General features: G+C 42.0%; 2 protein-coding genes across 2 annotated transcripts; both read right to left on the bottom strand.

The window, feature by feature from the left end:
- Nucleotides 1–316: 316 nt before the first annotated feature.
- lim2.2 (lens intrinsic membrane protein 2.2) lies at nt 317–3,329 on the bottom strand. Its single transcript, XM_041040704.1, is given in 5 exon segments — nt 317–463; nt 745–879; nt 1,195–1,335; nt 1,999–2,221; nt 3,207–3,329. Coding segments are annotated over 5 exon segments (693 nt in total). The 3' UTR covers nt 317–392.
- Nucleotides 3,330–5,332: 2,003 nt separating this feature from the next.
- On the bottom strand, nt 5,333–14,711 carry LOC121183354 (WD repeat-containing protein 47-like). Its single transcript, XM_041040394.1, has 14 exons — nt 14,554–14,711; nt 14,334–14,417; nt 13,688–13,772; nt 12,601–12,909; nt 11,855–12,294; nt 10,467–10,563; nt 9,374–9,546; nt 9,061–9,292; nt 8,247–8,446; nt 7,194–7,363; nt 6,921–7,091; nt 6,541–6,672; nt 5,782–6,000; nt 5,333–5,475 (listed from the first exon to the last, which is right to left on the bottom strand). The coding sequence occupies exons 1-14, from the start codon at nt 14,709–14,711 to the stop codon at nt 5,333–5,335; spliced, it is 2,613 nt and encodes an 870-aa protein (XP_040896328.1).
- Nucleotides 14,712–15,026: the final 315 nt, after the last annotated feature.

Raw genomic sequence — 15,026 nt, 5'->3', positions numbered from 1 at the left:
CACACAGGTAGAATTTTCAGTGGGTTACCTGGTTTCGTTTTACCAAACAGGGAGGCACACAGTGAGACAGGCCCTCATTTTCCAGCAGTGGGCAGTGGTGTGTTGTGCCTCCTATATGTGGCTTAAGACTACCATCTAGTGGACAATCTGTGAGAACCTCTGCCAACCAACACATGGTGTCAAATTATCTGATCGTCCAATAACCAAAAGGTAAGATATTTTCTAAATGTTGGGTTTAAGATTAAAAAAATATATATATTGTTAGTAGAACAGTTTTGCAGTGAAACCACACCAGAATTCTATGATTTCTATTTATTCCATTCTAGGTGCTCAACAACAGCTGCAACTTCCCTGGCAACAGTCCTTGGAGCTAATCAGCGTGTTCATCTTGTTCAGCTGTCCTGGTTATTTGAGGGAGCAGGTTCTGCAGTGGTCCTCTGGTAAGCACAGAGCTGAAACACACCTAAAAGAAAATAACAAGTCTTTATTTTCATAAAATGACATACAATAATCCCCAAACATGGTAAATGAAGTTTAATTTTTAAATGACGTGCACACACCTTTACTATCATGATTGCTGTTAAGAAAGAGAAAACACTCTAGAAGAGTGGATCATTGAGCTTTGTTACAGATTTGATACAACTTACTTGAAGTCTGCTGACAGTAGCTGCGACCCTTGAAATTCACATAACTTGCTCCTAAAATTTCAAATAATAATAATAAAAATAAAAATACAATAAATACCTGCTGCAAAAGCCAGAATGATGGCCACCCAGCCAATGATGTAGGACCAGGAGAAGCGCCAGTCCAAGAAGCGTTTGCCAAAGAAAGTGACAGTCACACCAGTGTAAATAGCCAAAGCTAGCAGAGCAAGGAAACCTGAGAATATACAAAAATGAGGGGGGAGTAAAGATACAAAGAAGAAAAAAACTACACATTTTCTGAGTCCTTCCTATATTTGACCCAAGCAATCATGCAATTTGTTCACTTCTCAGCTCATTTAACCTTTCAACAAATGGCACCAGTGCTGATCTACAAGCTGACTGATGAGTTAACTTGAAAATGCTAAATGTGAGTGAAAGAGTTGAGTCGAGGTTATAATCTGATGAATTTATAACAGGGAGCAAACCTACAGGATAAATTCAATGGGCAGTTTCTCTGACCACCAGCTCACACTGACATTCTGTGTGTTACCTGACAGGACCAGGGCGATGCCGCCTGTTCGGACCCTCCTGTTCTTGGTGCCATTCGTGAAGGCGCTGAGGCCGAGCACAACGCCAGCGAAACAGCTCAGCACCGCCAGTAACATGAAGGCCCGGGTGGCATCCCAGAAAGCTGGACACAGAAAGATAAGGACTCCATATACATCAACACATACTCACACTTTGGCCTACTTTTACACAAATGGTGAATTTGGCAGAAATACTGATATGTTGGTTTGCGTGCTGGTGTTTTTATGTTTACATTAATTTGTTTTTTTTTTGCCAGTGTGAACCTTTTTCATTCTCACCACTCAGAGTTTCTCCACAGTGTGTTGCTGACGCTATTTGAAAAGTTTTCTCAACAGAAACACTGTTGGTATAGTTTTAGTAAGTGTTCTTTCCATCCATAAAATGAATGAGACTGTTTGATCTTTCCACAACCTAAGTGATGTCGCCAGTAGGTTTTTGTGGATATTTGGTGTCATGTGCTTTGGCTTGCAGAAATTACCTGTAGGTTTGTTTTCTGAATAGACCAGTTTGCTGACAATTTGGCTGTGCAGTTTGTTACCATCTGATTTCATATTCTTTGTGCAGGACATTGGATTTGATCAGAATATATAAATGAATATGTTGTTATGATTAGAATTTGTTGACATGTAACTGAAAACACACAGAAACACACAACTGGGCATTTGTAATACTGGAACTAGCTAGACTTAAAGATATCAGCACAAAATATCAAATAGTGGCAGCTGTAGTGGGGTTAATGGGAATGTCCTTCTTCTGGAGCACTCACCTACAGTTATGGTGTGGGCATGGCACTTGTGGTTAATGCAGAATCTCCAAAGCCCCTGATTGGCTGAGCTCCCAGAGTATCGATACTGCATCCAAAAGTCCGTCGCTGTAGAAACGATGAGAAGCACGAGGGCGGCCACACCGCAGAGTGTGCCTCCTCCTGCTAGGGTATACAGCATCGTGGAGAAGCCGGGGGAACCGCTGTCCTCCTAAACATTCAGCAACTGGTCAGGGAAAAGAGGACACAGAGGGGAAAAAGGTGCAGAATTTAGACCTCATACTCAGTGATTTACCCATGGTCAGTCATTACAGGCCAGAGCTTACAATGTTAAACTCCTTGAATGTGCTACAGGGCCAAACACCTGTGATGGTAGATGCCTATGATAGCTCCACTGACGAATGCATACCTGCAGCCTTCTTGTGCTTTGTGCCAGGTTTGTATGAAGATGCTCACTTAGGTTTTGGAAAACACAATAAATGTATCAGATCTTTACTTTTTGTTCAAGACTTCAAAACAATATGACCACCACCAAGGGAAATGCTCAGTCTTTCAAAACATGACTTTTTAAAGAAGTTTCTTGTCTTAGAAAGATGAGCAGATGATCTTCCTGAAGCATTTTAATACAAATGGCACACAAGTAACCGAAGCATTCTTCGAAACGCTGTCAAATTCGTCACAGCCAGCAAAGCACTTGACTCAAACCACTGCACGACAATAAGCTTGCCTATCTGGCAGTTCAGAGCCTTTGTCCACCACTAATTCCCCTTCAACCACAAACTAATCTTCCAATACTGAACAACTGAACTGTCAGCACTGTTACTCTGTCATCCAGCCAGCAAACCAGTGATTTCATACACTGATTTCAACTCCTGTGTTCCTTACTGTAGCTTGTGAAAACCCACCAAGTTCCAAAAGCACATCCAAAGTGGACATATACATCGGAATCCTAGATGCGTCTCACAATATTGCTCATTTTTGTCAAGCAACGTGAACAACTGGGTCCCAGGCTTAGTTGTGCAGATCATTTCTCCAGTAAGAGAAGCATATTTAGATCTCCACTTCATCTCTCCCTTTGACTTTGCAGTCCTTGTTGTCTCCAAAAACAGGTTTTTAGATGTTGATTTGCCTTTTAAAACTTCAAAGAAAGTAGTATCTTCCTGACAGTAAACACCGGTTCTGTGTGATTCCAAGTTTTTTTTTTCTGATACCTCTGGGTTGGCTGGTGTCTCTCCAGGATTGCTGTCTGTAACAGTGTGCGTATCCTTTTTAAGCCCTGAACCCCTGGCTCCCATTGTCCATCTCACAAAAGAGGGAATGATCGAGCGCAGCATGTGAGTGACGGTAATCCCCCCCCCCCCCCCCCCCCCCCCCTCTTACTCTGTTCTCCGCAGTTACCTCTCCCCACCAGCCCATTTCACACCCTCTCTGTCTCTCTAAAGCCTTACTCTTGCCCCATTTCTTCGGCTCCTGCGTGACTTCTTTTTCTGCTCCTTCTTTCTTCTTCTGTTATTTTTTCCATGTTTTCTCGAAAATAGCTGATCAGGTCAGTGCATCATGAGATTCTTTTCTGTAAAAGGTCATGACCATGTCCCACCCCCCCACAGCTTACCCATGCCAGCGATGGGAGCATGCAGGACAGACATTGGCAGTCCTCCTGGCAACACAGGTAATTGCGTAAAACAGAAAGTACACACACGACTCAACACATTAAAGAACAGTGTGATGGCTACAAAGTTTAACTTAAAAATACCTTTCTTTATTCAAAAGCAAGAACAACTTGTGGTATTAGACAGTGATTTTATTGTTTTACAGTTTGAACTCCCACGAACCCCTGCGCAGTTCCATCATTACACATTTGTGTGCACAAACTTTGTTTCAAAAACACACAGGTAGACGGTGCTGAATTTGCCACTGTGAGCCAAAGATCATTGAAAATAGAATGCATAATATGAGCCATGACATATAATCTCCCCCATACCTTCTTCTATCTGTGGTTTCTGTGTAGATGCCTAGTAAAGAAAATAAAATCAGATCTTTATTTGTTTAAAAAAAATTAAAAAAGGAAAAAATGTGACCACTCTGTGCAGACTAGCAGCCTTCCTATCTTTAAAGTGCATCATTACCATTGTCTTAACCTGCCAACAGTTTCTCTCATTGAGAGATCAATGCTCAGTGATCACATCACTCAGTCATCCTGAGGCTGTCTGGTTGCAATATATTCCAAACACATACTTATTCTTATGTTGCAATTTATCTATTTAGCCTGAAATTAAAATATTTGAGACATATTTAAAAAAATTCCAAATTCCAAACCGTTTTTAAACTTTGTGTAAAGCGTTGACTGAAAAAAACCACTTTGGCAATTTATACAGGTGTTCACAAAAAACCAGCGGGTGATCGCTTTCCCATTACAGTGCCATTATAATAATTTAGACATGACAAGGCATATGGACAAATAAGACAAAGCTGCAAATGAATGAATAAATAAATAAATAAATAAATCTCTTAACTAATCTGAGTATCCAAAAACCTCTACAAATGTTACAAAAAGGCACATTATGATATGCATAACCAAACGTGGCTTCTTTCCACAACGTTGAGTCTAACGTCTCTTCTGAACTGACCTTCAGGCTCTGACTGTGGCTGACTTGTGTGAAGTTTGGCATTTTGAGAAAATAACTAAACTAACTTGAAAGTGTGCTTGCAGTGAACTTTCTCATGCCTCATGTCAATACAGGCACCACCAGTCATCTCTATAATCTCACTATGTCTTAGCAATTTAATTGTGATGCTCTACGTACAAAGCCAAAACGCAGAAAGGTATTAGGCAAACTCACACCCTAAATGTTTACGTATTTAACCTCACATTGACTCCAAATCAAAACACTAAAATATTCTTGTTTCTTCTTTTTATGGCATTTGCGAAATGTTCTTATTTTCCTTTAACTTTAATTACACTAAAACTGCAAAACCAAATACACACGTGCGTATTTCCAGAATGTTAGCCATGTTAGCTTACACACACTTTTACATTCTCACAAAGACATATACAGTAGTATTCAAACATACACACACAACCAAGTGTAGACTGTCAATTTTAGTGACTGGATTTTCTGCTTCAAAAATGTATCATACAATTATTTTTATACACACACACACACACCATTAAATTTAAACTGAGCAACACATGAATAACGTGATGCTCACGATATGTACGCACACAAACACACACACACACACCCTGCAACTGTAAATGATCCCATTCTAGGATGTACTGTATGTGGACATTGTGTTCTTGTGCTTGCTGCTGCTCAGTGTTTCTCTTGTGGGGCTCTCAGGGGCCAGGAGCCCAGAGGACGACAGTCCGATCTGCAGACGAGGAGAGGAAGGTCCGGTCATGGGGGTGCCACCTGCTCTGGATCACCTTGTCCCAGTGTTCCCCTGCCACTGTTTGAGGGAGGGGCTTTGTGAGGTCACCTGAGGTCAGAGAAAAAAAAAAAAAAAAAAAAAAATCACAAAAGGGCAGCACCAGCAGGCACTGATAGCACCGTGTCGCCTTAATGTGCAGCCAAATTATTAAATATTAGCAAGTGACTCTTTCAACAGTAAGGTGAAACACGATCTGATCACCATCAAGTTTAACCTTTTTAAACTGGGTTTTATAATCAGAAATTTACTGCAAATTAATTATTGTTTTTAACCCCTTGTGTTAAGTGTTTTTGTCTGTGTGTGTGTGTGTGTTTTTTTTTGTTTTTTTTTTGTTCTTTCTCTCCATCATGCTACCTTGCAGGTCACTGATGATGATTTTGTTGTCATAGGAGCCAGTCAGCAGATGATGGGCTCCAGGTGAGAAGCGCACTGAGCGAATGTCACTGCCATGGGGACGGTATGTCTGGACTATGCGGCCTCCTCTGATGTCATACAACATGCAGGTACTGTCCTCCTGGCCGGTGGCCAGCAGGCGGCCGCTGGGATCCACTGCCACTGACGCAACTGCACTTCCTGTGTGACACAGAGCGGTTACAAGTAACATCTTTGCTTTGATTTGGTGCCACATAAAAATGCCTGCCAAGATTTAAAGTAATGAAAAATTAGAACTAGGGACTGGTTTATCTAATTGAAGAGACATGAAGAGAGATTGAAGAGAGATTTTTTTTACAAGAGATCAGTTTTGGGTGTAGATATGACCTTTGGATCCAGTAATAAAATATGGCATTTTAAAACATTTTTTTCTAATAAACTAATATGTGTATCTGATTTGGAAAAAAAAATCTTACCTTTCTTCTTCTTCTTCTTCTTCTTATTATTATCTGTCACTATGTATTTTAATAAATACTGGATGCATATTTAGTTTTTTTTATTATTATTATTTAGGAACAATAACTTCAGAATTGACTAAAATTATGTTCAGTCAATGGTTCATTGTGTGTTGTAGCCTTGTGGGTATTAATTGTAATAACCTACCGACCTGTAGTGGTGTGGTACATGTGATTTGCAGACGAACGATGGATCAGCTCTAATGAGAGCCACGATGTGACTCACCTGAGCCGTGCAGAGTTGTGCCCACCACCCGGACACAGCTGGGCACTCGCAGGTCCCAGAAACGGACTGTCTTGTCCTGCGAGCCAGAGGCGATCATCCACCCTCCCCATGTGAACAAAGTCAGAATGTGACCTGTTCAAACAAAAGTTAAGTCTTAAATACATGACACACACAGTTGTTGTGTTTACAAGCTCAGATTATGTGATTACAATGTAACTATGTTATGGTACTGTTCCTAATATTTCACTGGTTTCTCATTAGGGAACAATGAAGAAAAAAAAATAATGTCTATGTATGTGACGGTTTACAGATGTACTACATCTGTAATACATCTGATTTAAAACCCCCAGAGTTCCCTCAGGACTGTTTCTTTATTGTACCTGTGTGTCCACTAAGGGCATGAAGGCCCTGTCCTCTCTGACAATCTGTTGTGTAAATGTTGCAGTCTCCAGCCCCGGCACTGATCAAGATGGATCCTCCGCTCTCAGGGCCCTCCAGGAAGGCCAAGTCCCTGATGGTACCATCATGCATGCTGAACTCCAGGTCTGGGCCTGAACCACAGGTACACAATGATCAATTATTCTCCTTCAATTTGTATTTTACTTGTTCTCTGATTTTTTTTTGAAGCACAACTAAAACACATAAAATGCTACCCGTGGCATTGCAGGTTTCTGGATTGAAAGGCAGGACTTTGACGTATTTATCATTGGAGCCGGTGGCCAGCAGCTGTCCACAGTGGCTCCAGGCGACACAGTAGATTGAGCCCTTGTGGTGTTTGTTCCTCCTGAATCGCACAACTGGCTGTTTAACTGCACCAGAACCACTGAACGAGCCAAGAAAATACAACAGGAACACATTCACAGGTGTGCAGGAAGGCACTAAGATTCAAGTACTCTAAAATGCAATGCACTGGTTGTGGAGTAAATTGCCACTTTTTTTTTTCCTTTCTAAGTGCTATACGAAGGCTTGAGGCCCCTGAAGATGTTTCACCTCTCATCCGAAAGGCTTCCTAAGTTCCAGCTGACTGGTGGGGAATCCAAGTATTTATCTTCTCGCGGGTTCGTTAACACCTTGAGAGTCGTTGAGGTCATAAGTGAGTCGTCGCCCCACCCTCACGTGGCATCATTGTAGGTCCTTAGGGTCACAAGTCCTAGAGTGAATGGGTGTTAAGCTGCTTGGGGAGGGATCCCAAAACTGGATTGAAAGTGGCTGATAAGTGGTGTCGTGGGCCACCCACTACGGCAGAGTGGGTTCAACAACTCACGTGTGACCACAAAGACTCTTGAGGTGTTAACAACACCATGGGAAGGTAAATGCTTGGATTCCCCACCAGTTGGTATAGAACTGAAGAAGCCTTTCAGATGAGAGGTGAAACCTCAGGCAAGTCCCGTTGCCTTCGTACATTGACCTAACACTTCTCTCAACATTCAGCATTCTTTGGTCAAAAACTTTTCTTTCTGATCAAGCTCAGGCATTTTATTTCAGCCATGATTCTGAGTTGTGTCTAATCAAATTCCCTGTAACATATATGTTGACATATATAATAATGAGTGATGTCACTATGAATTAATTCTTGCCATGAATTAATAAACTTTAGTGAAACTTTTTATGTCGTCCTCTGCCATTACAATGCAAATATCATAAAGAATTTATCATGTTGTAGGAGTGTGCTATGGTTTGACATTGTACACAGAATGACTCCTTACCTGGTGGACAGGGTTTCTGGATAGGCACAGACTCTCAGGGTTTTTGAGTTGGAGCCAACAGCATAGAGCGCTCCTGAGGGGTGGAAGGCCACTGCACGTACTGCCTGCGTGTCCTCGAGCTGGCTGACCTTAACAAACTGAGTTTTGGACTTACCCGGCTGTACAAGAAGATCCGAAAAAAAAAAAGATAGAAATATGATCTATGATCTGTCATCTGAGATTTTTACATTACATTCATGTCATCTCTGTAAATACATTTTAGAATTTATTTTTAACCATTTTGGACAGCACAATGTTTTGCTATACTGAGACTGTAATAATGTGGAACAGCAAGCAAAATGGAACAGAGACTGTCTGAGGTCTGTCCTAGATTGGTTTGTTGGCAGTTTGGTTTACCTCTTGTGTGTTACGTGTTGCAGAGCAGCCAGAATCCTCTTGCACTGTGGGACAAGACGCTCTGATCCTCTCAGCACTGGTATTCGCAACGCATGCGTACACATAAAGCAATACACAGATTCATTGTTAATTAGTATCTTCTTGAGAAGAGAAAAGAATCTGACAACATGACACATGACATTTCTCATGGGTCTCTTTCACAGAGGGTTCAGTTTCAAATGCAAATTCTGTCGTTATCGAAAACTTAATTTTTTAATCTGCAGAGCAACACAAGAAACAAATGTTATATATTGACTGAGCAATATTAAATGCGATCATTTTTTAGGAACAATAAGAGACTTGTTCTTATGATGATGGTGTTTCTGTAATAGCTGATAGCCAGACATTTGACAGACTCTTACCTATGACTAGTAGGAACTGGAGACTCGCTGAGGGAGGGCAAGCCGTGGCTCCCGGTCCTTAAAGGGGTGCTGCTGCTCGCGCCTCCCGGCTTGTCCCTTGGCAGCCCTGTATCTGGAGTGTTGGTAGTCCTGGGACTAGAGGTGCTACTGTTCCCCATCAGTCCGTTCCACTGCTGGCCCAGATGTGTCATCACCTCATCTCCTTTGTGGTCAATGCCCAAGTTCATCTCCTCCAACTTCTGAATGGATCTAGACAAAGAGAGTTTCTCTTGAGGCACTGAGATTGCGTTTGAATTCGCTAAGCCACTGCTTTTAGTACGACTTCCTCACCTGCTCAGGAAGGTCTCAGTGAGGTTGTGTTGGGCTCCATCCTGTGGCTTCACCCCTCCCTCGAGCAACATCTGCTGGTAAAGCTGCCTCTGCTGCTGCTTCTGCTCCAGATGTTGCTGCACACGAAGTCGCTGCCTGTAAAACTCCTGTATGTACTCTGCAGAGTCACCGCGCTGGACAAACACATACATGCACACACACACACAGTAAGACAACATGAAAAACATTTTAAAAATGTTATGCAGAGTATTTATTGTACATGAACAGGCCCTGTAGCCTGAATGATAGAATATTTATTATTACTTCTGAGTAATCTCTGCTTCAAAGCTTGACAGTGCTTATTGCTACAACACACACACACATGCACCAGATTATAACAGACAAACTCTCCCTCAAGAGCCACTACAGACAACTCTTCAACTCCCAGGGCCTCATCCTCCATCATCCATCCCATAAAAAGTTTTCAAGGACCTAATCATATCCAAAGCGTCTACAGTATATTCTCTCTCACTATTTTCCTCACACACATGTGCGCGCACACACACACAATCCAATCTCAAGTGACTTTGCTCTTCTAGATGAGACCTGCGATGCATAAAGATGAGCGATGATGGAAACAGCAGGCCATCTCAGGTGTGACCGCACATCAAACCAGATTATCTGCCTTCAGTGTCCATGACCTCCACCCCCTTCAATGGGACAGGGTCAGCAGGGTGTGAGTGTCCTTTGGAAAGGTATGGTAGTGAAGTGGGGAAGGATTTATGAGGCAGTGGAGGTATAGAGGCAAGGCAGTTCAGGGGTTCAGGGGGAATCTATTCTCAGTCTCTTAAATGTGGATTAACGATTGTGGTGCAATACAGACTGAAAATCTCACTGTGACTTTGACTCGAGTGACCAGACAGACAGCCCTAACCATTTCTTTTTACAGTCTTCACAAGTTATGAAACCAATTCAGCCTGAGCAACCAAAGGTGAGACAAACCACTCCTCCCTATAAAAAGTGTCTTTGTGCTAATGATCAATCTATGGCCTATGTAAGGTCTATAATGTATGTACTGCGGCACTGCTAATATATAATTTACAGTTTTTATTACCTCATTTGTTTCTGTGTTGCAGGGTGGCCCACCATCTTTTCCAGGGGTCAGAGGTGTGCGTGTGGTGCTGGGACCATCCAGCCTTTGTGGGTGCTTCCTGTGTCAAGTCACAGAAAATGCTTTTTAAATCAAACTAATCTGAGGAGAAGTAAAAAAAAAGTTAACAATACAATGCAAAAAAACAACAGTTTGCATATGTTTAACTCAAGGATTATAGTGTGTAACAAGGAAAGAGACAGTAGTACTGAGGGGTCTAAATTTTGTGACACAGTGCTATCACTTAGTAAAAAACAAAAACAAGGTAAAAATGTAAAAGCCACAATACTTCAAGAAAATTTACATATTCAGTTTTTACATATGCAATTCAGTGAAAATTCCCGTTTAAGCTGACACACTCTTGAACTTGATCATACAACATAGTATGTGATGTATGATCTACCATCTGTGCGCATTAGTTGCCTACAGCAGGTGGCGCCAGAGAGAACCTGGCAACATCCAACAGGCTAACGAACTGCTCAATTTACAGTAGCCCTGTAATTGGATGCCTCAGAGCCTCATCTCCACCTATTACTTGTTAGCACAACATTTTATTTGCAGCAGCTCTGTAAACCCAAGCTGTCAGCTCACCTATAACGTTTTGATTGACTTCAGACACATCTTGCCTTGCTTCCTGATTGTTCTCACCACACATATACATGTTTTGCACTATGCCTGTGCTGTATTAGCTAGAGCCAAAAAAGTAAAGAAAGCCTTTTTAAGTTAACAAAGTTATAAGGGCCGACAAACTGACTGAGAAGAAAGGAAAGGAAGGATGGAATTATTAAGGTCCCGAGCCAGGCACGAACACAGAGCCTGCATCAATGGCTAACTGAGTGATGGAGACCAGAGACTGAGCTTATTTTATCTGCACCAACCTAGTTTAATAGAACAGGAGGATTTTCATTTTCATAAAGCTTATTAAATTGTGAGCCATTAGGTGAAGGCCTTACATTACATTACATCCATCAACAGTCAGCTGCAGTGCACCACTGTGGGAGATGACAGACAAGGCAATATGTCTCTGTTAAAGTAGGGCTAATGGGATTAATAGAGCTACAGATTGTGCCATACAACAAGATCTACTACTGGGGTTAATGCCACAGGCTGCAGATGCTACAGGAGACAGCTGAGTAATAAAGATTTGGGAAAGAAAAAAAATTACTTGGTATATAAACCAACACAGCAATGCAGTGAAACAGGCATGTTACAGTTTTGTCAAACAATGGTATGGGACTTGTATCCTACAGCATGGAAGTGTCATTGAAGCACACGTGGTGTCAAACTCCACCTATCTGTTACTCCAAGTACTAACACCACAATGTATTTCTCCCAGGTTGACTCCAGCTTACCTCTCAGGTGAATCATCCTGCTGATGCACATTATTCTCCACCAGGCTCCGACTGAGAGCCGACTTCATGTTCGCCTCCATGCCTCTCTTGTCTTGCGCCGCCAGACCGTGGGACAGGCCGTCCAGAGCTGGATTGAGAGATCTGGACATGTATGTGTCAGCTGAATGAGGCCTCTGGCGGAAGGGTGAGCTAGGGCAGGGAGACAGACGGTTGATTAATGGAGTCAGGAGGTCGGCATGGCCCGCCTTGCTGGGCTTCACCAGCCGGTCCACGTGGATGTTGAGGGTCTTCTGCTGGAAGGCGCATGAGAAGGCATCTGGAGAGAGGTTCTGCAGCCAGGATAGCAGCGACAAGTCCAGTTCGTCGCAGCCGTTCCCGCAGAGCAAATCCACGCCGAGCAACACCTCACTCTCTGTGATTTCCTCACCAGTTGCTTTACTCTAGAATACGCAGAAAGTGATGTTAAGGCCAAGGCTGACATTGCTGAGTTTTTGTGTAAACCTAGTGAATACAAGGGTGAATGCAATCCTGCAAACCTTCTAAGATTCAGATGAAATCCAATAGTAAATTTACATCACATTAGATGTTGGCAGTTAGCTAATACCAGATGGGGGTTTGTGCCAGCAAACAGGTTACGTAGCTTGCATTACAAAGTATTTTAAATCATTTTCAAGTATCTCTAGAGACAACATCAACAGCCACTGGATTTTCCTTGTAATGCTTTCAGTGTTCAGGGGGCTCATTACCTGACAGAACTCGACGCAACACTCATAAAGGATCCCTTTAATGAGCAGCTGGAAGAGGCGGTTTCCGCTCGCCCTAAAGCCTGCCTCGCTCAGCTTCCTGTCCGCAGGGATGAACTCAGCCACCATAGCACAGGCTTCCTCGAAGCAATGGACACGTGCCGTGCTCGGGTTCCAGTCTTTGAACTCTGCGTGGTGGGTGAGGCGAGGCAGGGTGAGGAGAAGACACAGCTTGCTGTAGTCCTCCTTGGACGGGCAGAAGTCCTCCAGACTGTGGAGGCACTTGACTGCCTCCTGCATGGTGAGTTCCAGCTGTAGATGGTAAAAAAAAAAAAGAGAAAAAATTACAGAGGATCTGTCAGCATGTGGCTGTGATTACGCTTTTTCTGAATCTGCTGTCTGTTTTTGTAGAATCCCACTGGTACTGGTTTGGTGATGTAAAACAATGAGGCATATCAGCCAATGTTCAAAAGGCCTTAGAGACAGCGGCCGGTAAAACCTACTGTGAAACCTGCTTCACGCTGGCTTAAGGAGCTGCTGTACTCAGCCATCTGACAGTTTTATTTACTTGGGGTTTAAGCGGAGAGGGTACATGCCCCTTGATATTTCAGAAGCTGTTTTACTCTGCAGAAAGTAGACTTCTGATGGTTCTGAAGGTTTGTCACAAGCTGTTTTGTAATAGAAATGGCTTTGAACTTTTATGAACTTTTAAATTTGTGGAACACTGATAAAATCAGAGGATAACAGCATTATGAAACACTCTTTGCAATTTTTAAAAGAGCTTAGAGAGATTGTTCTTTAACCAGAAGGTATGTCTTCAAGTGAGATGCTGTATATATGACCTGTTTGTATTTCTCAATAGGAATACCAGTTTCTCTCTGGGATTATTAAAGTTGAATATTATCTACACTGTTTTCCGAATTTTCAGTTTTATCATCCCGGATCAATCAGAGGCTTCTTCTAATGACCACTGATGAGCTTTATTGGAGCAGGGAGATATTAGGCTGCTATTTTCAAGGGCATTTTGAGTATATTTGGTTTCCCAGATTACCCATATGCTCACTAGTTTTCTAATTGAATATATACATACATTCTGAGGGTCTTCAGCAGCAGACATGGCGTTATTTACACACAGAGCTTCCAAAAACTTCTGCTTCAGAATGATGTAGCGGAACCTGGAAAACAAAGAAATATATGTTGTAGTACATGATTAACCATCCAGGTGATGTTTCCTGGATTTAATTATTTTGAAAAACTTGTTATTCCATTATATAAGACAACTGAGTTTAAAAATCCCTTCATTTGGTTTCAGTATTTGGTGGTTGGTGAGAAACTGAGGTTGTCTGAGTTGTATGACATAATCATGCCAGTACAGTACTGGGACTTGACCTCATTTAGCGCCTAAGGCTACCAGTCTCCCACTACACTGGTAAATCTTTTCCTTCACTGTTCGCCAGTGAAGGAAAACACCATCAACACTGTACTGAATATTATATTTGGAATACAGAAAACAAGCAGTCGAACTGTACTCAGTTTAAGACAGTTTGCAGCTGCAGGCATCTGACAATTCTCAAACTCAAAAAACACACTCAAATTGCAATTCCTTAAACTCTGTCCCACTAGTGAGCGCTATGGTCAGAAAAGGGTTGATGTAAATCAATTAGATAAAAAAAAAAAAGAAAACGTTATCATTTTAGACATCAGGTTGGAATAATGGCCCACATTATTTCTCTCACCTTTTCTTGTCAAACTTGTCCATTCCCTCTAGAGGCTGTATGAACTGCATCACCTCCTCCCACTGGCCGTCCAGGATCAGTTGCCTGTTGAAAGCAGCCAGTGAACCTTTTAACCAATACTCATGTCTCTGGAGCAGCTCTGCCTCCTACAAATGTAAAGTCTAATCAACCGTTTCTGATATTCTCTTGCTTGTCATATGAGTCTGTTGTACTGTTGTACCTGAGAAAGAGCATGTCATCAGAGTACAGTCCATTAATGACACCGCTCTCTTTCTCTAAGGCCAGCATGCTGATGTGCAGCTTCCTGGAGTTGAGGAAGTCCAGGATCAGCTTGATCACCTCTGGCTCCTTGATGTTGATTGTCTCCTCTGCTGTCATGATTACAGATCAGTGGTGGCAGCTTATATAGCTGGCTGGAATACAGAGAGAGGGAGTAGTAGACAGGTATGTTGAATTTCTTATTCTTATGGTTTATAACCTCGGTTCAAAGAGTTTCATTCTAAAATTCCTGTACATATCCACTATTTAAGGGCAATGCTATCTACTGTCATTACATTACGTGATGTTGCAGCCAAAAACAAAGATTAATTTGTTGAACAAACAAAGATTTTGTGAAAATTTAGTCTTTGTGTGAACCTCTTACAGTAGTTATTGCTTAAAGAAAATCATTTTCGAATTGCAGAAATCTCAGAT

The sequence above is a fragment of the Toxotes jaculatrix genome, chromosome 6 (assembly GCF_017976425.1).
Source record: "Toxotes jaculatrix isolate fToxJac2 chromosome 6, fToxJac2.pri, whole genome shotgun sequence".
Lineage (NCBI taxonomy): Eukaryota > Metazoa > Chordata > Actinopteri > Toxotidae > Toxotes > Toxotes jaculatrix.
Note: the sequence above shows the minus strand (reverse complement) of the source record. Positions and strands in the feature narration are given on the sequence as shown.